The sequence below is a fragment of the Aspergillus saccharolyticus genome (assembly GCF_003184585.1).
Source record: "Aspergillus saccharolyticus JOP 1030-1 unplaced genomic scaffold BP01scaffold_19, whole genome shotgun sequence".
NCBI classification, from domain to species: Eukaryota; Fungi; Ascomycota; class Eurotiomycetes; order Eurotiales; family Aspergillaceae; genus Aspergillus; species Aspergillus saccharolyticus.
The window spans coordinates 445397-466944 of record NW_020290629.1 but is presented as its reverse complement, the minus strand read 5'-3'; the positions used below and the strand labels follow the sequence as shown (position 1 = coordinate 466944).

Here is a 21548-nt window from a genome sequence, read left to right as displayed (position 1 = left end):
ATTACATAAGTAGCACATATAAGCATACTGTCAGTTCCTCAAGTCAACCTTAATATTATTTGTTTCAATACTTAGTGCAAATATATGAATTATATCAATCACATTCTTAATCCTTGCATGATCTTCAATCATGAAAGTCAGCTGTAGCAAAGGTGTGGGAAAGCACCATGCTTACATAACCAAGTCCAGAGGTAACTTAAAGTTAACTAGTTAACTAACTAATGTAGTAACTTGACTAGGTTCTCTAACTGAGTCAATCAGGAAAGTAGGTAAGACAGTTCATTCATTCACATTCACTTGGCTACTTGGCTATTTGTAATTTTCGTCATAGATTCTATCACACAGTCTACTCAACTAAACTCCTGCTGACTGGATTACCACAGCATTCTAGTCTGGAAGACATACCTGACTGAACCTTTCATCTCACGTATCGGCGGATACGAACTCATTTACCGGACCATCGCTGGCTCGAACGCCATTAATCCTGCAAAGTTGTTCAAGACCATCATGACACCCCCTCCACCCAACACAGTCCCGCCCATTCAAACAGGTGCACATGGACATCCATTGATGAGGATCCGCCGACCGAAGGTGGCGGACCCCCTCGTACGACCCAAGCGAAGGCCGTTAACGAAGCCGTCTACTCTGACATCCGCGATTGGTGCCTCTAAGCCCTTACCGTCCAGACAGCCTGTATCCGGCACCTTGTCGGCGGCTAGGTCCGACAAGAATAATACTCTCAAACCTGGAAATGACTTCTCTACAAATGGATTTAGTGGCCCTCTTTTGACCGAGACATTCGTCGATTATCCCATCGTGACAACGAAACGAGCGGTCAGAGAAGGTCTTAAATATCACATTGCGAGGTTTTCAAGCAAGAAGTCGGTTGATCCGAGGGATGAAGCCCAGTTCACTCGACCTGTGAGGCTTCAGCGTCGGGATCCAAGGATACGCTCGCATGAAACATCTATGGAAAAAGGCTTGAGCAACCAGCACACTGGCTCTGAGTCCGCAAATCAGGGCGAAGATGCTGAGCGGGAGGAGTTGGAGGCCAGAAAAGCTGCTCGAGAGAAAGAACGCGCTGACAATATGGCTCAAATAGCTCCCTCCATGGGCTCGGCGCCGAAAAGACTTAATGCCCCCAAACAGAAGACACAGCAAGTCTCCAGGACCGATATGACACCAGAAGAAATCGCCAGGACACGCATCAAGTATGAAGAAGCATTGCCGTGGCACTTGGAAGATTTCGACAATAAGAATATATGGGTTGGAAATTATGAAGCTGCTCTTTCTGAGACCCATGCCGTATTCATACTCGAGAATACCGGGCAAATGAGGATGTTACCCGTAGAAAAATGGTACAGGTTCAGCGCAAAGAACCAATTCAAGGCTTTAACCATCGAAGAAGCAGAAAGATTCATGGCCAAGAAGGTCAAGGATCCGAGATGGTTCATGGAGAAGCAACAAGAACTGGCTCAGCGCAAAGAGCTTGAACAGTTCGCTAGACAGCAAAAAGTCTACGCTGGGAAGCAGGGTACACCTGGCGGTGCTGAAGGGTTGGAGGCGGACGACATGGACTTTGAAGAGGACCGTTTCGCGGACGATGAAGAGCATGACGACCTCTTCAACGAAGACGAGGAAGCAAAGGCGGCAGAAAAAAGGATTAAGCAGGATCAGCTCAAGGCCAATGTGTTCAACCTCAAGGAGGAGAAGGATTATGAAGATGAAGAAATGAGAGAGAAGAGAGAGAAGGAAGCGCGTCGCGTACTTGGGAAGAAAGTACGGAAGGCACTTCAGAAAAGAGAGAAGAACTATGATTACAGCAGTGGCTCGGACATCAATCCCTACTCCGATGAAGAGGTAAGTCCAATTCTCAATACACACTGTGCGCTGGCTTTGTGACTAAATTACAGCAGAGCTCCGATGATAGCGAAGCAGAACGGCTGAAGGAAGAGGATCGCAAGGCCGAGGAGGAGAAAGACAAGAAGGATTCATTTTCTAAGGGTAATACTACACCATCAGGTCGAACGAAGCACACCGACCCTTTAATGAAGAAAGTAGCACCCCGAAAGCGCCTGGGATCTCCCTCTGATGCGAGTGGTACCGATTCCTCTCGCAAGAAGGGAAAGAGCAAATATGCTACTTCGCATACCTCGCAACCTACATCTGTCTCTGCCACATCCTCAGTGGCGCCTGTAAGCGAACATCTAATCTTACGACTGATATCATCTCTAACGCATCATAGGCAAGCAAAAAACGTGTTCGCCATGTGCCTATAGGAGGGGCAGGTTCTGCAAGCGATTTGGAGGGTGGTGCAGGGTCTGGTGGTGAGGTAGGCGAAAGTGGGAAGATAAAGAAATTGAAGCTCAACCCACCGTCGATGACCCCACAGAGTGGCACGCCGCAAGGATCTAGGGCTGGCAGCCCGGCTCCGTTGAGTAACAAGGGGTTTTCGGGAAGTCGTGCGAATAGCCCGGACTCGTTGAGAGGTAGGTTCAGAAACCGGATTTGTTTATCCTGCTTAAAAATTCAGTGCTTACTATTCACTTTTGATGAAGGCTCAACGCGTATCCCTACACCAGGACCGTCAAGCATTGCTCAGGGGTTCCCTACACCCGCTGAAATCCATGCTGCTATCCCATCAAATGGCATCTTGAGCAGCGATCTGCTGAAGGTATTCCGTCCTCGCATTGGTGAATCCAAAGAGAACCACAGAAGATTCATAGCTATTGTCAAAGATGTTGGGGTGTATGGAAAGGAAGACAGGCTCTTGAGACCCGGGATATTGAAGGAAGCCTAGATTTTTGAAATGCTCCGCGATCCCACTTCCTCCAAATGAGCACCAGCATTATGTGACGACTAGCAAGCTATTAAATGCAAAGAATGACAGCAAGAGCAATCTTTCCCTTCGTGACTCCGGAGTTGACGTGTCGGCAGGCGCAGGCCATAAATCATATTTCAATGTTCCTTGACCCTCTCCGCTCTACATTAGTACTCAAACTGACAATAGGTGCATGCACGTCGTGACCCATATTGGTTGAGCAGCAACCACGTGGAAATGGCTTCCAAGGTAGGGATACGGGATCGTTTCCAGCATCGGTATGAGCAGATAGCAGGACGCGAGCAGCCTCCTATCATCACTATACTCCTCGGAAACGCTCACTTGAGTATGTACAGACGGAAATTATCAGCTAGATTAGAATCGATAACAAGAATAAAGCCTATATACTAGAATAATGGTCTAATTTTAGCTTCGAGCTGCACTCTCACTTCCCTCGTCGTATTTGTCCCAGTTGGCCAGGATATGGGCGATCCTAGGGGAGTTCGTGAGACGGTAAACATCCTCGAAATACTCCTTCGTTATTTCGAATGGCCTTGCTGTGACGTTTGGGATGTATTTACCGACCAGCTTGCTGGGGTCAATAGTGGTCTTGTTGATCTTCTTGAGAAGGAAGGACCTGAAAGGCTTTACACCAGACCGAAGGAAGGTGCTGTGAAATGGTACGTCGATACCTCTCAATGGTATGGTGGCGAAGCCACGCTCAAGCGAGATGGGCTTGGGCTTCGACTCAGTTTGCTTCACGCACTCATCAATCATCTTCACAAGATGCGACTTGACATCATCCAAAGACATGCTCTGCATGAGGGCGGGAATGTCAATGTTTTGGGCCTTGAGATAGTTGAGTAGGTTCGTGAGACAGTCAAGGGCTCGCAACTGGCCTCGAGATTAGTAACGTTGAAATCGCCTGTCGTAGGGAATAGCATGTTGTAGAGGAAGGCACTTACATCACCAGCAGCAACGTACTGCATATTGGCAACATTGTAATTAACGATTTCCAGAAGCCAGCCAGTTTGCTCTGAAATGTTTTCTACAACATATTGAAGGGCTTGTTCGTTGAAGGTCTTCGAAATCCGACTAGGGTTGACGGCACACATCGAATAATTTGAGCGACCTTGCTCGTCTCTCTCCACAGCCACCTGCATTGTCAATCCACGATAGAAAACAACGGAAACCAAGCTTTCGATGGGCATGACATCAGCCAGTGCTGCAAGGGCCGAGTATTCACCAAGAGAGTGACCGGCAAAGCTGCTGTCTCTTTGGACAAGTCCCTTCGAACGCATGTCTTCGAAGCTTGCTTTCTCCATCAAAGTAAGGGCTGGTTGTGTAAATTGGGTCGCGGAGAGAAGCCCAGAGGGTGAGCGGTAAGTGTAAGAAGTAGTCTCTTCGTCAATTTCCTTGAAGATCTTCTCCGACTTGATGGATCCATCCGCGTTGACAGTTTCGAAGGTCATCGACATGTAATTTTGACGGATAGCTTTACCTCTTGGTCCGCCGAAGTAGACGGTGAGTTCTTTGGGATTGTTCTTGACAATATCGATGATGGAAAGACCGTAGTTCTCGATAAAGTGACGATCTGCGCGGTCCCAGACTTCCCTTGCAACAGGGCTACTGGCATAGAGTTCCATACCCATTCCCTGTTCTTGTGATCCTTGTCCAGTGAACACGTAGGACGTGACTGGTTGCTCGACCTCGGCTTCGCCCAGCAGAACCTTCTCTTCGGTATCCTTGTTACTAGCTTCAACCTTGATAATTTTACGACCGGCAATCATGCCGACGTGCTGCAGCTTAACTGTAATCATGTCATTGGGCAAGACCATGCCAACAAGTGAGACATGGAATCCTCTAACACGGCCAATGTTGTTTTCTGCGGCCCAGGTTTCGACATAACTGCGGACGGCAGCACTCGTGTACATACCGTGGGTGATGGTGCCGGGTAGCTTGGCATAACTGGAGAATACCCGGGACACATGGATGGGGTTGTAATCACCCGAAACACGAGCATATGTCTCATTGGATGTAGGAGCGCGCAAAACTAGTGGAGTTTTGCCGCTTAAAGGAATTGGGTTCTCAAAGTAGACCGGCTGCTCAATGGAAGTACCATTGCGCTGAAGGTAATCGATCACAGGGTTTCCATGAGAAGTACCCGCCTCATAATCCACAGAAGCTACCTGGATAACCTCCTTGGTGGGCAATTCCAGGAGCACCTGACCCACAGTTTGAACATTGCTGAAGACGGTCTTGTTCTTGAAGCGGATCAAACTCTGAAGACGGAAAGTCAATGTTTGGCCTAACAGTTCGACATCGTTTTCATCCATACGGAACCACTCCTTCGACCGGAGGATGGCCACGTCTCGACTTGAAGCAAGATGAACCTGCATAGGCACTTCGTCCTTGCGCTGGAAGGTATTTTCGAAATCCAAGTAGGCACCGCGATACAGGAACTGACTAGTAACATGCATAATGGGCTTACCATCCCTGAGGATGGTGCCACAGACCTCGACCATTTTACCTGACTCTTGATTGATGACCGAGTTGATTTGAGCCGAAGTATCCAAGACGTCACCGACCTTCAAGGGCTGAGCCCCAGGGACCATTTTGAATCCATTGGAAAGGTGAACCAGCTTCAGGAGGTCACCATCGATTGTACGCGGAAAGATAGGCTTTGTGATAGCTTTCCACCCTGCGACGATGGCGAAATCCATAGGGGCAAAGACCTCTTTGCCAGGCCGATCTACAAAGGCTTCACCAGTGTTCCCAACAGCATGGACAAAGTCAGCCACGGCTTGAGCAGTGATGATTTCACGTCCACCGTTGAAAGTGGCAGTTGTCGGAGTATCAAACGGAACATCCCTGTTGCCGAACCAAACACGATAGTAGAACTCCTTGATGCGATCATTGCGGCCTTCCATGACTTCTCTGATGGGTGCGTATCCTGCTTCTGGGTGATATGTGAAGAGGAATGTCAAAGGAACAACAGCGGCTTCTGCTGTTCTCCCTTCGAAAAGCGTGAGGCTTATCTGACTGTTCTCATTCATTTTTACCTCTACCGTTTTCACCAGTTTGCCGGATTGGTAAGGCTCTCTGACAACGATACTAGTCTTGGAGGGATCATTGGGATGCGATATTTCCACATACATGCCTGATACCGGTGCAACGATGCGTTTCAAGGGATTAGCATCGAAACGATGACCCTGAACGAACACATCGGCCAGGAATAAAGCATGTCTCCAGGAATAAGATGAGCCTGCAAGTACACAAAGCCAGCGATCCAAATCAGGTAGGTCCGCCGAGGGGGAAGTTGACAAGCGGTAAGTGATCTTATCATCATCCTGAGCAATTGTTAAACCATCGATATCCTGATCGTCACCGATCTTATCGAACAGTCCGCCGAAATACTCGATGACGGGCACTTGGGTCTCGTCCCCATTATAGACGTCCTGGATCAGACTTTTGACGTGGCCCTGATGGATGCCATCCAAGATGTCACGAACAGGCTCGTCAATAACAGTGGAAAACTTGGCAGCCATGGGGCCCTGGAGAATACACGTCCTGCCGACGTCCTGGCCCACAACAGCCTCCAAGTCCTCGCTCTGCCAGAGAGAGTCTTTCTTGAACCAATATTCGAAGTTCTCGTCCAGAGAAGGTACAAAGGGAACTGGCTTCTGTCCCCGGCGCTGGCAAAGCAGCAAGAAATGCTGGACATCCTGGGCGTTGATTAGCTGAGTGGCCGCCTCAGGGTAAGAAGCCAGGATATGGTCGATATTAGGATAAGGCGTATTGAGCTCAGAATAATTCTGGAGAAGAGACGGCTGACCCTCGGATATAGTAAACCGTTCCTCAACACGACGAATGAAATCGCCAGTCAGCTTCTTAAGAGAATCATCAATCCATCTCGACTCATGCTTGACATACATGAGGTCCACCATACGATGGACGACTTCAGCGTAGGTCATGTCCTCGAGATCAACGGTTTCGCCAGCAGCATTGCGACCAAACCAGACCTTATGGAAATCATCATTCAGCTTCTTGATGATATGGTTGCGCTGCTTTTTCAGCTCAGGGAGCCGCTTGGCCTTGTCCAATTTGAATATCTTCTGGTCCATTTCGTGCCAGAACAATACACCTCTGGTAGCCAGCTTGTGAATTGGCTCACCCATTTCCGACAAGACGGTAACCACACCTCCTGCAGCTCCCTTGTATGTCTTCTCCCAATCTTTATCATCAAGACCGGGTGCATCAGCAATGGCCTTCTTCGCATTCTTTGACGTATGGGCCTCCTTAGAGATCATCATACGGCTGCCAAACAAACAGCCATCGAAAGGCATCGGAGGGTATCCAAAGCTAGAAGACCAGGTACCGGAGAGATAGGGGTAAGTATCCTCAGAGCCACCAAAGCCGCTGCCGGCGACAAGAACGATGTTCTCATGGCGTCTAATACGGCTATACATTTGCAGAATTGGTTGGTGAAAGTCCTCGAATGAGTGATGTCCACCACCACGACCTCCAGTCCATTGAAGGATGATGGGGAATTTCGGGTTTGCCTTCGCAATGTTGATGACTTGTTGAATAGCATCGACAGAGCCCGGCTTGAATGCAATATGCTTGATTCCCAGAGTCTCAATGTATTCATTTGCCACTTCGATAGACGGGACACCGGCACCGATTGTCAGACCTTCAATGGGCACGCCCTCGGCCCTCAGCCTACCAACCAAAGGAATCTGCCACGCCATAGCGCGGGGATTGACATAGATCAAGTTAATTGTGATACCACGACCTGGGGGTATGGCCCTCTCGATCTTGGTGACAGCGTCCGTCATGGTCTTGGCATTGTAGTAGCCGCCACCAGCAAGCTCGATGTGATAGCCGGCGTTCATCGTGGCGGCAACAAAATCCCAAGCAACAGTAGTAGGGGTCATTCCAGCCACCATGACAGGCGGGATACCAAGCAGTCGGCTCATCTTGGTGTCGACGAAGGTTTGGCCCATTGCGTTCTTCACAAGTCGCGGCCCGTATTCTCTGACCCAATCAATGGCATACTTGACCGAATGCTCGTCACGATCGAATAGCTCAGGCTTATATCCCACCTCGGCGTTGGTACCATCCATAGCTCCTGCAAGTACGACACGAACACCAGTTCCATCCTTATTGCGATTAGTGAGCACACCCAAGCCAGAGATACCGCCAGGACCAAAGTCAACGATGTGTGTAGCACCAGTGAAAACTGTGGCTTGTTCCCAGTTCACGGCATCGTGGGTGATCATGCGAACCAACGCCGGTACTATATTGGTTTCAGCAGTCTTTCGTAGGTCATCTCCAGTCTTGGTGCCGTAGACGGGGATGGCAAGCGATTCAGGAGAGATTTCTAGGTCCTCCAGATCTTCCAGGATACGATCATACGCCGGATACAAGTATTGGCTATGAAATGGGGCGGTGATAGGCAGGAATCGGTTGACGAAGCGCACCTTGCGCTGGGTGTAAGGAACCCGGTTCTGGTCCAGACCTGTGGGCGCCTTAACCTTGCGTAGACGCAGATTAAGACCATACAGGGACAAGGGAGGTCCAGTAACAACAAAGTTACGAGCACTGTTGATCAAAGAGATGGAAATGTGGCGGTCCTCGGGGAGATGCTGGTTCGTCATGTCAATGTGTTCTTGAACGGCTGCTCTTGGAAGATCTCGAATAGACAACATCGGTGTTGGTGCACCTTCGCCATTCTCAATTGAGTCTTGCAGGACTGAGGGAGCAATAGAGGTTCGCGGATAGGCTTGCTGGCTGCGCAGACCAATCCAGAAAAGCATAGTCAAGGCGTTCTTAGAGGCCTGGTCAAAGCTGTCCCATGAAGTGGCCGAGGCAATTGCCGCAGCGGTGACCACTCCCTGAGAGTGACCAGTGGTACCACTGAATCTTTCGAGAACTTCACCTGGTGTTTTGCCCAAGACCTTGCAAGTAACGACGAAATGCGCGAGTTGAACCAAACCAATCAAGGGTAGGCTGACAGGAGCGGACACCAGATAATCGGTGTCAGGTTGAGAGTCCGGATCCTGGAGCCATTGAATGATGTCCAGGCCTTTTGGATAGAGCTTGTTGGCTTCAGACTCCCGGGAAAGGGATTGAAGCAACTCGGCAGAGGATGTGATCAGATCATCCACGAACGACGGATAGGTGGTATAAACTTCTCTGAGCTCGTCGAAGTATTCTTCAATGTTACCTTGTCCTCCAAACACCGAATAGATGCTCGCCTTCTCTTCCGACGCAGCCCGGAAGAGGGCAGAATCGTAAGGTTTGGTAGGCCGTCCAGCAGCGGCTCTACCGGCATAATAGGCCTTCACGACAAGAACCTTCTTCGAGGTGATGCCGGGAAGGCTCGCAGCCACAGCGTGCACATCGTTGCCTCGCATGAATGCTCGTTCAAACTCATTCAATGCCAGCTTCAGAACCTCCAAATAGGTGCCCTGGGCATCGTCCTCACCCTCTTCCACCTCCCGCGCAACGTGATCGATGTACCTAGCCACCAATTCCGCAACCGATGAAGGTTCATCATCCTGGGCAAGCTCATCCGTTGGCTGTGGTAATGATGCTGTGAAGGCGTCCTTCAACTGGGAAGCATGGAAATGAAGCGATGTCGGCACGAGAAAAGAAAATTCAAGCGAGCCGTGGGCCAAGATGAGTGGCCTCAATGACTGTGAGGAGCGAGGAGTATTAATGCCCGTTTGAGGGCCAGTAGATGTTCCATACATCCTTTGATTCTCTTTTCGATAAAGTCTAAGAGCGAAAAGTCGAAGAGGGCGTTGGGAAAGAAGAGATTAAACGGAAAAGTGCGTAGGTTCTGATATCGATAAGTATGTATTGACAATGGAAGAATTCGGGGATTGAAAAGAGCGCCGAAGGAAAAAGAAAGAAAGCGCATGGATATGTTCAAGGTCTTTTGATCTTTCCCTTTTCATTGAATTACCTACCTATTTTCTATTAGAGATTGTGAATTGGACCCCAACTCAAGTAACGCAGCCGGTCCCGTCGTCCAGCACAGGATCGATGAGAGTGAGGAGGGGAGGGAGGAGGAGGGAGGGGAGAGAAGGGACGAGAGAAGGAGAAATTTTAGTGGAGGAAAAGAGGTATGGAGAGGGGTGAAAATAGGTATTACAATATGGGGGAAAGGTGAAGGAGAGACGAGGGGAAGTAGGAGGAGAAGGGCAGAATAAACACGAGGGAAAGGATGGAATTGAAGCCTTGAATGGGCAATTGAAAAGCGCGAGAGTGATTCAGCAGCTTGCGGGACTAGTAGTAATTTTGGAATCCCGGCGCCGAGATAGGGCGGTTGTGCACACTGTTGAACCGGCCGGGCGGAGGAAGAGATCCGCCGGCGTGGGCTGGTTGAATGGGAACTGACCAAATTCGGTAAGGTGGTTGGCCGCCTCTCCCCAAAAATCTGAAATGGTTGGGCTGGACCTGAAGGCACGGTGACAATACCTGACGATTGCCGACTATTTTCTGGCCATTTGCGACCATTCAACAAGATGAGTGAGTGTGTGCTGTTTGATGCAGCCCTTGATTCCAAGGAAGTAGTTAGCTGTTCTTATCCTATCTCACCAACAGAACTTGTTAGTAGTACGTACCCAAATACGTATCCAAGTATTCTACAGAGTATGGAGCTGCTGAATTCAACCTGTCAAGTCTGATTCAATTACAATCCTTTACACCAACCACTTTTGCACCAATCATACTTCCTCTGATAAACTGGTTCTTTTCTTCTTTTCACTTGACTCGGTTGTTACCACTCAAGATCCTTACTTTTCGTGCCCGCCAGGTGCTCGTTCTCGGCTCCGAAAGCCTGCCTGGAATAAGTAATTCATATTTCATGCAGTGCTTCCCGTACCGTATGAAAATCAACTTCCGCCCCAACACTCACCCAAAAGAAAAAAAAAAAAGGCTCAGTCGGATGTCCCGTCCCATCCATTAGATACAAGACTTTGGTACGCTTCCGGTTGTCGCAACATACTATCACCAACCTTTCTGCCATCCACCGCCCCTCTTCTTTACCCTTCTCACTCTTGGGCGTTTAATTATTTTTTTTCCTATTCGTATTAGTGTATTTTTTTCTCCGAAATCATATTCTTGATCGCCTCAATTCTCATCCACTTACTTTCCCTGGGACATATCTGGATTGTGGTCAGTCGGCGAATTCCCTTCCCCATCTCCCTCTTTCCCTCCCCCACTGATAGTGGTCCTAAACTGGGGGTGAGTATTTCTTATTCCCACACAGAGCTGCCCTGGATCATTTTTCACATTCCCTTCTAGCTTTTTCTTTTCCTGCACGCGCCTGGCAGCTTGTCTAGGCACCTGAAGTTGTGCTTCAAGAAATTGACAGAAGGTTCAATGAGGATATTTATTACTTTCGGAATCAACTTAGACTGACCTGTTCATATCTCTAGTTAGGATTCACCCAAACTATATTATCACTTTAATGATTCTCAGCCCCCTCTTGTTACCCTAAATTCACCCTCCACTTTTCTTTGTCTTGTGGTATTCACCTCACCAAACACCTGGTTGCCACTTCTTCCCACCAATTGACGCACGACTTGCAAGTCGTCTCCCTGATTTGAACGATTATAAGTCAGCCGCCAACGTTGACTATTTTCATATCCCAGCCACACGTGGGTATATTCTGAAATCTCTCCACCGTCAAGATGCGTCCCGAAATTGAGCAGGAGTTGGCCCACACTCTGCTGGTTGAGCTACTGGCCTACCAGTTTGCCTCTCCAGTGAGATGGATTGAAACTCAAGATGTCATACTTGCAGAGAAACGCACAGAACGGATTGTCGAAATTGGTCCTGCGGATACACTGGGTGGTATGGCCAAACGGACTCTCGCCTCGAAATATGAAGCATACGACGCCGCTACTTCCGTGCAACGCCAAATACTCTGTTATAATAAGGATGCAAAGGAGATTTACTATGATGTCGACCCCGTGGAAGAGGAGGCCGATACTCCGTCAGAATCCACCGCTGCCACTCCGGTTCCCGCTGCTCCTGCCGCTGCCACTGCCGCACCAGCGGCAGTTGCTCCTTCGCCTAGTGCTGGACCTGCTGCGGCAATTGAGGATGCTCCTGTTACAGCGGTTGACGTTCTCAGGACATTGGTGGCGCAGAAGCTCAAGAAGAGTTTGTCTGATGTGCCTCTTAGCAAGGCCATCAAAGATCTCGTCGGAGGTAGGTACCATTCAAATCTACCCGAGCAATCAATCAAATATATGCTAAGCTGGCGTCGATAGGTAAATCGACACTACAGAATGAGATCCTTGGAGATCTGGGCAAAGAGTTTGGTTCCACACCCGAAAAGCCGGAAGATACTCCCTTGGATGAGTTAGGTGCATCCATGCAGGCCACATTCAACGGTCAATTGGGCAAACAATCTTCTTCCCTCATTGCCCGACTGGTATCCTCGAAGATGCCGGGAGGTTTCAATATTACCGCCGTACGTAAATACCTGGAGACAAGATGGGGCCTGGGCTCCGGCAGACAGGACGGTGTGCTCCTGCTTGCACTCACAATGGAGCCGCCATCTCGTATCGGCTCGGAACCCGACGCCAAGGGTTACCTCGATGATGTAACGAACAAGTACGCTGCCAGTGCCGGTATTAGTCTGTCGGCGCCTGCACCTGGAGGAGATGGTGGTGCTGGCGCCGGTGGCATGCTCATGGATCCCGCCGCCATCGATGCTCTGACGAAAGATCAGCGTGCCCTGTTCAAGCAGCAGCTGGAGCTCATCGCGCGTTACCTAAAGATGGATCTGCGCGCAGGTCAAAAGGCTTTCATCAATTCCCAGGAGACTCAAAAGACATTGCAAGCGCAGCTAGATCTTTGGCAGGCTGAACACGGCGATTTCTATGCTTCTGGCATCGAGCCGGCGTTCGATCCTCTCAAAGCCCGTGTTTACGATTCCTCTTGGAACTGGGCCCGTCAGGATGCTTTGAGCATGTACTACGATATCATCTTTGGAAGACTGAAGGTCGTGGACAGAGAGATTGTGAGCCGCTGCATTCGTATCATGAACCGGTCAAATCCTCTCCTTCTTGATTTCATGCAGTATCATATTGACAACTGCCCGACTGACCGTGGCGAAACGTACCAGCTAGCCAAAGAACTTGGTGAGCAACTCATCGAAAACTGCAAGGAGGTTCTCGACGCTGCTCCTGTCTACAAGGATGTTGCGGTTCCTACTGGACCTCAAACCACTGTTGATGCCCGAGGAAAGGTTGGCTACAAGGAGGTGCCTCGTGCTAGCGCTCGTAAACTGGAGCATTATGTCAAACAGATGGCTGAGGGAGGTCCCATATCAGAGTACAGTAACCGCGCCAAAGTGCAAGATGATCTACGCAGTGTCTATAAGTTGATTCGCCGACAGCACCGCCTATCCAAGTCTTCGCAGCTACAGTTCAACGCTCTCTACAAAGAGGTCATCCGCGCCTTGAGCATGAACGAGAACCAGATCATACCGCAGGAAAATGGCAACGGGAAGAAGACTGGCAGGAACAGTATCAAGCGCAACGGTAGCCCTCGAGCCGGCAAGGTTGAGACCATCCCGTTCTTGCATTTGAAGAAGAAGAATGAACATGGCTGGGATTACAACAAGAAGCTCACCGGCGTCTATCTGGACGTCCTGGAGTCAGCAGCACGGTCAGGTCTGACATTCCAAGGAAAGAATGTTCTTATGACTGGAGCTGGAGCTGGTTCCATCGGTGCTGAGGTGCTGCAGGGCCTGATTAGCGGTGGTGCTAAGGTGATTGTCACAACAAGTCGATTCTCTCGTGAGGTCACTGAGTACTATCAAGCCATGTACGCTCGCTATGGTGCTCGTGGCTCCCAATTAGTCGTTGTGCCGTTCAACCAAGGTAGTAAACAAGATGTTGAAGCACTGGTCGACTACATCTATGACACTAAGAAGGGTCTCGGCTGGGATCTCGATTTTGTTGTGCCATTTGCCGCCATTCCAGAAAACGGTCGCGAAATCGATTCGATCGACTCCAAATCCGAGTTGGCCCATCGCATCATGCTCACAAACCTGCTGCGCCTCCTTGGTAGCATCAAAACGCAAAAACAGACCAACGGGTTCGAAACTCGCCCAGCACAGGTCATCCTTCCCTTGTCTCCCAACCACGGCACATTCGGAAATGATGGTCTGTATTCGGAGTCGAAACTAGCCCTAGAGACCCTATTCAATCGCTGGTACTCAGAGAATTGGAGCAATTATTTGACCATCTGTGGTGCTGTGATTGGCTGGACACGCGGTACAGGATTAATGAGTGGTAACAACATGGTTGCCGAAGGCGTTGAGAAGCTCGGCGTCCGTACTTTCTCACAGCAAGAGATGGCTTTCAACCTGCTTGGTCTCATGGCTCCCGCTATCGTTAACCTGTGCCAGCTTGACCCTGTTTGGGCTGATCTCAATGGTGGTCTTCAGTTCATCCCCGATCTCAAAGATCTCATGACGAGGCTCCGCACTGACATTATGGAGACTAGTGATGTTCGTCAAGCTGTCATCAAAGAAACCGCCATCGAGAACAAAGTTGTCAATGGTGAGGATAGCGAGGTGCTTTACAAACGGGTGGTTGCCGAGCCCCGTGCCAACATCAAGTTCCAATTCCCGCACCTCCCAGATTGGGAGAAGGATGTTCAGCCACTCAATGGCAATCTGAAAGGCATGGTCAATCTTGACAAGGTGGTTGTTGTGACCGGATTTTCAGAAGTTGGCCCTTGGGGTAACTCTCGTACTCGCTGGGAGATGGAGGCCTATGGAAAGTTCTCTCTCGAAGGCTGTGTTGAGATGGCCTGGATCATGGGTCTAATCAAGCACCACAACGGTCCTCTCAAGGGTAAGGCTTATTCTGGCTGGGTTGACGCGAAGACTGGCGAGCCTGTGGACGACAAGGACGTCAAGCCGAAGTACGAAAAGCATATTCTCGAGCACTCGGGCATCCGGTTGATTGAGCCTGAGCTGTTCAAGGGCTATGACCCTAAGAAGAAGCAACTTCTCCAAGAAATCGTCATCCAAGAGGATCTCGATCCCTTTGAAGCGTCGAAGGAAACCGCCGAAGAATTCAAGCGCGAGCATGGCGACAAGGTTGAAATTTTTGAATTGCCTGAATCGGGAGAGTACACTGTGCGTCTCAAGAAGGGGGCCACTTTGCTTATCCCTAAGGCCCTGCAATTTGATCGTCTCGTTGCTGGCCAGATTCCCACAGGCTGGGATGCCAAGCGCTATGGTATTCCCGACGACATCATCGAGCAAGTTGATCCCGTAACATTGTTTGTTCTCGTTTGTACTGCGGAAGCTATGCTTTCTGCTGGTGTCACCGACCCCTATGAGTTCTACAAGTATGTTCACTTGTCTGAGGTTGGTAACTGCATCGGTTCCGGTATCGGAGGTACTCATGCGTTACGAGGCATGTATAAAGATCGGTACTTGGACAAGCCTCTTCAGAAAGATATTCTTCAGGAATCTTTCATCAATACCATGAGCGCTTGGGTCAACATGCTTCTATTGTCTTCTACGGGTCCAATCAAGACTCCTGTCGGCGCCTGTGCCACGGCAGTCGAGTCGGTTGATATCGGTTATGAGACAATCGTGGAGGGCAAAGCTCGCGTCTGCTTTGTGGGTGGTTTTGACGATTTCCAAGAAGAAGGATCATATGAATTTGCAAATATGAAGGCCACCAGTAACGCGGAGGATGAATTCGCCCACGGCCGAACCCCGCAAGAGATGTCGCGTCCCACCACCACCACTCGTGCGGGCTTCATGGAATCCCAGGGATGTGGTATGCAACTCATCATGAGTGCCCAGCTAGCTTTGGATATGGGCGTGCCAATCTATGGTATCATCGCCCTGACGACGACCGCTACGGACAAGATTGGACGATCGGTGCCCGCTCCCGGCCAAGGTGTTCTCACCACCGCGCGAGAGAACCCGGGCAAATTTCCTTCCCCGTTGTTGGATATCAAATATCGTCAGCGCCAGCTTGAACTGCGTAAGAAGCAAATTAAAGAGTGGCAAGAATCAGAGCTGCTCTACCTTCAGGAGGAGGTGGAAGCCATGAAGTCCCAGAGCTCCGAGGCATTCGACGAGTCGGAGTATCTACAGGAGCGGGCCCGCCACATCGAGCGAGAAGCTGTCCGACAGGAGAAGGACGCTCAATTCAGTCTTGGCAACAATTTCTGGAAGCAAGATCCTCGAATCGCTCCTCTTCGCGGCGCCCTTGCTACCTGGGGCCTCACTGTGGACGATATTGGTGTCGCATCCTTCCACGGTACCTCTACCGTCGCTAATGACAAGAATGAATCCGATGTTATCTGTCAGCAGATGAAGCATCTGGGTCGTAAGAAGGGTAATGCGCTTCTGGGCATTTTTCAGAAGTATCTTACTGGTCATCCCAAGGGCGCTGCTGGTGCTTGGATGTTCAACGGCTGTCTGCAGGTCCTCGATAGTGGTTTGGTTCCAGGCAACCGCAATGCTGATAACGTGGACAAGGTCATGGAAAAGTTCGATTATATCGTCTATCCTAGCCGCAGCATTCAGACGGATGGAATCAATGCTTTCTCAGTAACGTCGTTCGGTTTTGGTCAAAAGGGCGCCCAGGTCATTGGAATCCACCCCAAGTATCTTTACGCAACCCTGGATCGGGCACAGTTTCAAAACTACAAGGTCAAGGTTGAAGCTAGACAGAAGAAGGCTTACCGTTACTTCCACAACGGCCTCATCAACAATAGCATCTTCGTTGCGAAAGATAAGGCTCCCTATGAGGATGCTCAGCAAAGCAAGATCTTCCTCAATCCTGATTACCGCGTCGCTGTGGATAAGAAAACGTCCGAGCTCAAATTTCCGGAAGTGCCCCCGAAGGCTAGTGATGTCGACGCAACTGAGAGCACGCGATCAATGATTGAGTCTCTCGCGAAAGCTAACGCCACCCAGGACTCGAAGGTTGGTGTTGACGTGGAGAACATTGAGAGTTTCAACATCGATAATGAGACCTTTATCGAGCGAAATTTCACTGCCAGCGAGCAGGAGTATTGTCTAAAGGCACCATCTCCACGCGCATCCTTTGCGGGTCGTTGGAGTGCGAAAGAGGCGGTTTTCAAGTCCCTGGGCGTAAGTAGTAAGGGTGCTGGTTCCCCCCTGAAGGACATTGAAATCGCTACCGATTCAACGGGTGCGCCTGTTGTTCATGTGAGTATAGCCTTGACCTACCATCTTCGGCTCAAGTACTGACAAATCGCGTAGCTTCATGGTGTCGCCGCTGAGGCTGCCGAGCAGGCTGGCGTCAAGCAAGTTAATGTCAGCATCAGCCACAGTGATACGCAGGCCGTGGCGGTTGCCGTGTCGAAATTCTGAACATGTAAACAGGGCGAATTTACTATTTCTATGTCTTTGGACCACACAGTCATACAGATAGATTAATTGGCGTCCGGGTCTCATTCTCAAATCATCCAAGTCTCCTTGTTATCTTTACATTGCTCCGATCTCGGGGCATATCCTGACAATAGTAGCAGATCCAGAGTTGAGCCCCTAATTACACTTGTACTATCCGACATGGTTCACAGTCTCCTTGCCGATGTATTGTCAGTTGTAGACGTCTTGTATTATCACAGCTTCCCAAAAGCGCGCAGGGTAATTCTCTTAGGACCTATATTACAGCGCTTGAAATTACGGGAAAGATATTATGACACAGTGAACGTTCTCTGGCCTGCGCTATAGAAAGTTGATCTACACCAAGTTCAGGTGATATCTTCCATTATGCCGCAGTTCGCGCTTGAATGAGGCGTGTTGCCTATTGGTTATGCGCAGTAAGAAATAGAGAAAAGCAAAAAAAGATATGGGAAGACCAACTTTGGTGGCTTTACCTACCCGCTGCCAGACGCTCTACTCAAAGGACCCCAATTTTCACGAGGGTTGAGCTGATATCGAACAAGCCGTTTCCTGGATACCTCCTTCCCCAGTGCCTCGTCGAACACCACTTCCAAAGTGCTGGGATGAGGTCTAGTTATAGATTTGACTCGGGCTAGGGAGCCAGGACTAGGGGTAGATGTTTCTGAGTCATACTGGCCATTGCTCTGGGTAGGGGCCCCCGACTTAGTTCCCGGCGCTCGATGGGCACCTGTCCGTTCCAAGGCAGCTTCGAGCCTGCTCACTATATCTGTAAGATTTCCTTCTTGCTTCAATACCAGCTGAAGCTCCCTCCTCAATGGTTCCAGCACCTTCTGATTGTTGTTGTCAATTTTAGGAACATCATCACGACCCTTCGACATGATCACAGCACCGGGGCTTCCGGGTTTGAGAGCACCCTCTTTAATTGGAGACTTCTGTCTGACCCACTCTCGCATGATTTCCCAGATCACATCCCAAGGGGCGTCAGTGCGGATAGTATTTGGTTTCGCATGGGTGCGAGTTGCTCGATAGCCTAAGTGTCGAAGAGCTCCTCGCATCGCGTCAATGGAAATGGTAGCAGTACGAAGAACCTTAGATATCGCACTCAGACTGAAATAAAACGGAAAATTGTCGCTCAGGGCGGGATCAACCCGAGGAACAATCGCAGTAGTATCAACATTGACCGTTTGTGCATCGTTGAGCTTCAATGATGTATTGCCATCAGCGGTGTTGAGATTCAAATCCTCCTCGAGAGCGGTAGTAAGCATACCCTCAATCCTATCAACAGTTTGATAAACGCCTTGATCAAGCTTAGGAAGCATAGTAAGGATATTTTGAATGAAATGTGGATTGTGAAGTGGTCCGGACCACATTGGGCCTCCTACATGCATCTTTGAGCCGCAATGTTCGCAACGAGAGTCTGAAGTCGGACCTTGAGCAAAGCCGAAATGAGGGAAAGGCTTTCCCTTCTTATCAAGCTTCTGCTTTGTTTGTGTTAGGGGCTGGATGGACCATGCTCCGCAGCCCTCGTCACAATTGAACACTGTCATCATGTTGCCAGAAACAAATTTGACCTGGGCGGGTGAACGATGGACCCGGACAAAGACACGCGCGTAGAAATCAATCGATAGTGATAGTAAGGGTTCAATTGCAAGTCCATACTTGGCGGCAGACATGGCAAGTGCATGTATGATCAGACGTAGTCCTCCTTCATGGCAATGTGGTCCTTTAACCGGGACGCCGCCATACAAGGCGAAGGCTTTCTCAGGATACCCGTGCGATGCCCACACTCCCGCATCAGTACAAGTCACGCATAGAAGTCCTCCATCTTTGACTGCTTGGACCGCGGCGTCTATGAAAGGTGAAGCGGATCCGTATGGATCCAGATCAATGACATCAAATTTACCGTAATGAGGCACCGGGTTTTGGCTGGTATCTGATCCCAACAGACTGTACATGTAGACGCGCGCATCCCCTAGGTTAGGTCGGATACGCTCTTCAAGTTTGTTGTATTCGATATTTGTCTTCATTGATCGGATAGCGGATTCCGAAAGATCGTTTGCAACGACATAGGAAGCAAACGGAATCTCCTTGGCATACCGCAGCGCACGCAAACCTGTAGCAGAAAGAGCATCTAATATGGTAAATGATGGCGTAATAGTTTGTTCCGAAGGTACATCAGCACTTGCCGCAGAAGTGGGCTCAACTGCCTGTTCACTTTGATCCTCTGCCTGGTTGGTTTCGTCCTCTCGCTTGCGCTTCTTACTCTTTGATCCGCCATTTTCTGCCTTTTTTTGTCTTCGGATTTCTGCTTTCTGTTTTTTGGAAGCCAGAAGATGCTCACCATAGGCTCGAATTGCGAGAACGCTGAGGTCACGGTTGAATTGCTGAATAGGATTATAGAACACGGATTGAGATTCGTCGTCAGCTTTGAGATCCTTTCTCGTGGCCTTGGAAGCGGCGTCCTGAGCAGGCGGATTCAGTATATACGCCCCCCCTTCTTTCACCGCTCTATAGTCCGTACCGGAGTATTGAATCAAGTGCTCCGAGGTATCCATGGCGCGCAAAATAGGATATGGTTGGTGAGATTGATATCGCCTAAAAGGGGCTGTCGCATTCACCCTTGAGCGCGAGAGAAAGACTGACAGAAGAGGAGGTATTGAGGTTTGGAAGTACTGATTAGTGAGTTGAGTGCGAAAAGACTTAAGATGGAACAGACTCATGGACGGATTTGATCGTCACATAAAGCAAGGTAAGTAGGGAATATAGGAAACCAGACGGCCAACTGAGTCTTTTTTTCCTTAGAATTTTTTTTTAGAGGGGCGGTCGGGATTGGTGGGAGTACCCGGCGTGGCGTGCAAAAATACCGGGGGGAACTCTTATACCGTCAATTAGACAAGCAAACAAACAAGCCCGATTCAAGAGCCTTCGCAATCCCTCTTCGCTATAATGTGCGCTAGCTTGTAGATCCTGGTATCTACTCGATCATCATCGTTGTCATAGTCACGATCATAATCATCATCATCATCATTAATAAAACCACGCCCTCTCTGGCGCTATTACTCAGTACGTCCAAAGGCAACTATATCATGCCGGGAGCCTAAAGAAATGCGCAACTACTCACTCATACACTATACCCAGGCCCCAAAAATGGGGACCCGATTGTAAATGTCGTTCCATCCACTGGCTTCCCACCCGTGGCCCTGGCCGGCACGCCCGATGACCCCCAGTGCGCCAGCTAGCCAGATAGATGCTCCCATCGCTGCAATTGTATTGACAGTCCACCACAGTCTCTTTTGCTTGCGAACTCGTTGTTCGCTTTCAATATAGCCAAGATAGCCTTCGAGAGATCCTCGTTGTGAATCGCGCTGCTTCCGCACAGTCGTGACTTTCCAGCCCATCCAAGAAGCCCACCCACCAACAAAATGCCACACCCCAGCAGCGACAAAAACCAGATAATATATGTTCAAGAAAATTGGAGACCGCGCAATGCCATGAGCTACGTAGCCAAGCCCCACTCCCGAGCTTCCTCCGTCGACCAGAACTGGAGTGATGCGGTTGACGAGGACGTGTACACCTAGTAAAGGGATGAGTGAATAACCCAGGCGAGCCTGTAGGCTCATCCGTGGCCAGAACATAACAGCATATTGCTGGGATCGGGTTTCTGCGCCATAGAGCCGAGCCCGCCGTGAGGCCCGGATCTTACGCAGAGCGATGCCGGAGATTATATGAAGCAGAACCGGCACCGTCAACACAATATGTTCGAGCGACGGGGATTGGTAGAGGGGCCTAGTCAGAAGCAGATAATTCTCGCTGGCGCTTACAGAGCGGGTGGCGAGAGGAAGGATTGAGGTATTGGCAAAATGCAGAGCGAGGAACAAGCTAGGCGGATATGTCGAGTACTTTTGAATTGCAGTCACTAAAATGTTCATAGAGCAATGGATTAGCTTACGTCAATCGCGGTGAAAACTAAAACAGAGAATCAATAAAGTAACCGTACACCATGAATCCCAGCTATGTCCGCGGAGACCCAGGCCAGAAAACGTCGTTGTATTGGTCTTTTGGCGCTTTTCCTCTTGGGACCGTGATTGTGAAGGGAAGGGACAATCGCCACGCTCAAGTTCTGGAAACTCATCCTCCACCGGAGATGGGTCAACTTCTCGCATGGAAATGATCGAGCGGGTGTCAACGTCCTCAGGCTTATGTGAAAGGCTGTCCGGTAAGGCCATGGCAACAAGAGCATTTAAGATTCTGAGCGGTCTGGGTAAGCAGAAAAGGGGAGGGCTTGAG

The 21548-nt window shown here is 49.7% G+C and overlaps 4 protein-coding genes across 4 annotated transcripts; 2 read left to right on the top strand and 2 right to left on the bottom strand.

Annotated features, from left to right (window-relative positions):
- Nucleotides 1-286: 286 nt before the first annotated feature.
- On the top strand, nt 287-3181 carry BP01DRAFT_342531 (transcription factor IIF subunit TFG1). Its single transcript, XM_025573485.1, has 4 exons — nt 287-1860; nt 1917-2195; nt 2246-2489; nt 2559-3181. Exons 1-4 carry the CDS (start codon nt 508-510, stop codon nt 2798-2800), a joined length of 2118 nt encoding a protein of 705 aa, XP_025430632.1. The 5' UTR covers nt 287-507; the 3' UTR covers nt 2801-3181.
- Nucleotides 3182-3247: 66 nt separating this feature from the next.
- BP01DRAFT_298228 (tetrafunctional fatty acid synthase subunit FAS1) lies at nt 3248-9579 on the bottom strand (the record flags this gene model as incomplete). Its single annotated transcript, XM_025571907.1, has 2 exons — nt 3248-3715; nt 3787-9579. 2 exons carry the CDS (start codon nt 9577-9579, stop codon nt 3248-3250), a joined length of 6261 nt encoding a protein of 2086 aa, XP_025430631.1.
- A 1947-nt stretch (nt 9580-11526) lies between these two features.
- Nucleotides 11527-17225, top strand: BP01DRAFT_383520 (trifunctional fatty acid synthase subunit FAS2; the record flags this gene model as incomplete). Its single annotated transcript, XM_025577429.1, has 3 exons — nt 11527-12049; nt 12112-17060; nt 17115-17225. 3 exons carry the CDS (start codon nt 11527-11529, stop codon nt 17223-17225), a joined length of 5583 nt encoding a protein of 1860 aa, XP_025430630.1.
- Nucleotides 17226-17734: 509 nt separating this feature from the next.
- On the bottom strand, nt 17735-21487 carry BP01DRAFT_374636 (TRM-domain-containing protein; the record flags this gene model as incomplete). The annotated part of the gene is made up of 3 exons (XM_025576844.1): nt 17735-19933; nt 20396-21177; nt 21259-21487. 3 exons carry the CDS (start codon nt 21485-21487, stop codon nt 17735-17737), a joined length of 3210 nt encoding a protein of 1069 aa, XP_025430629.1.
- Between the last annotated feature and the right edge of the window lie 61 nt (nt 21488-21548).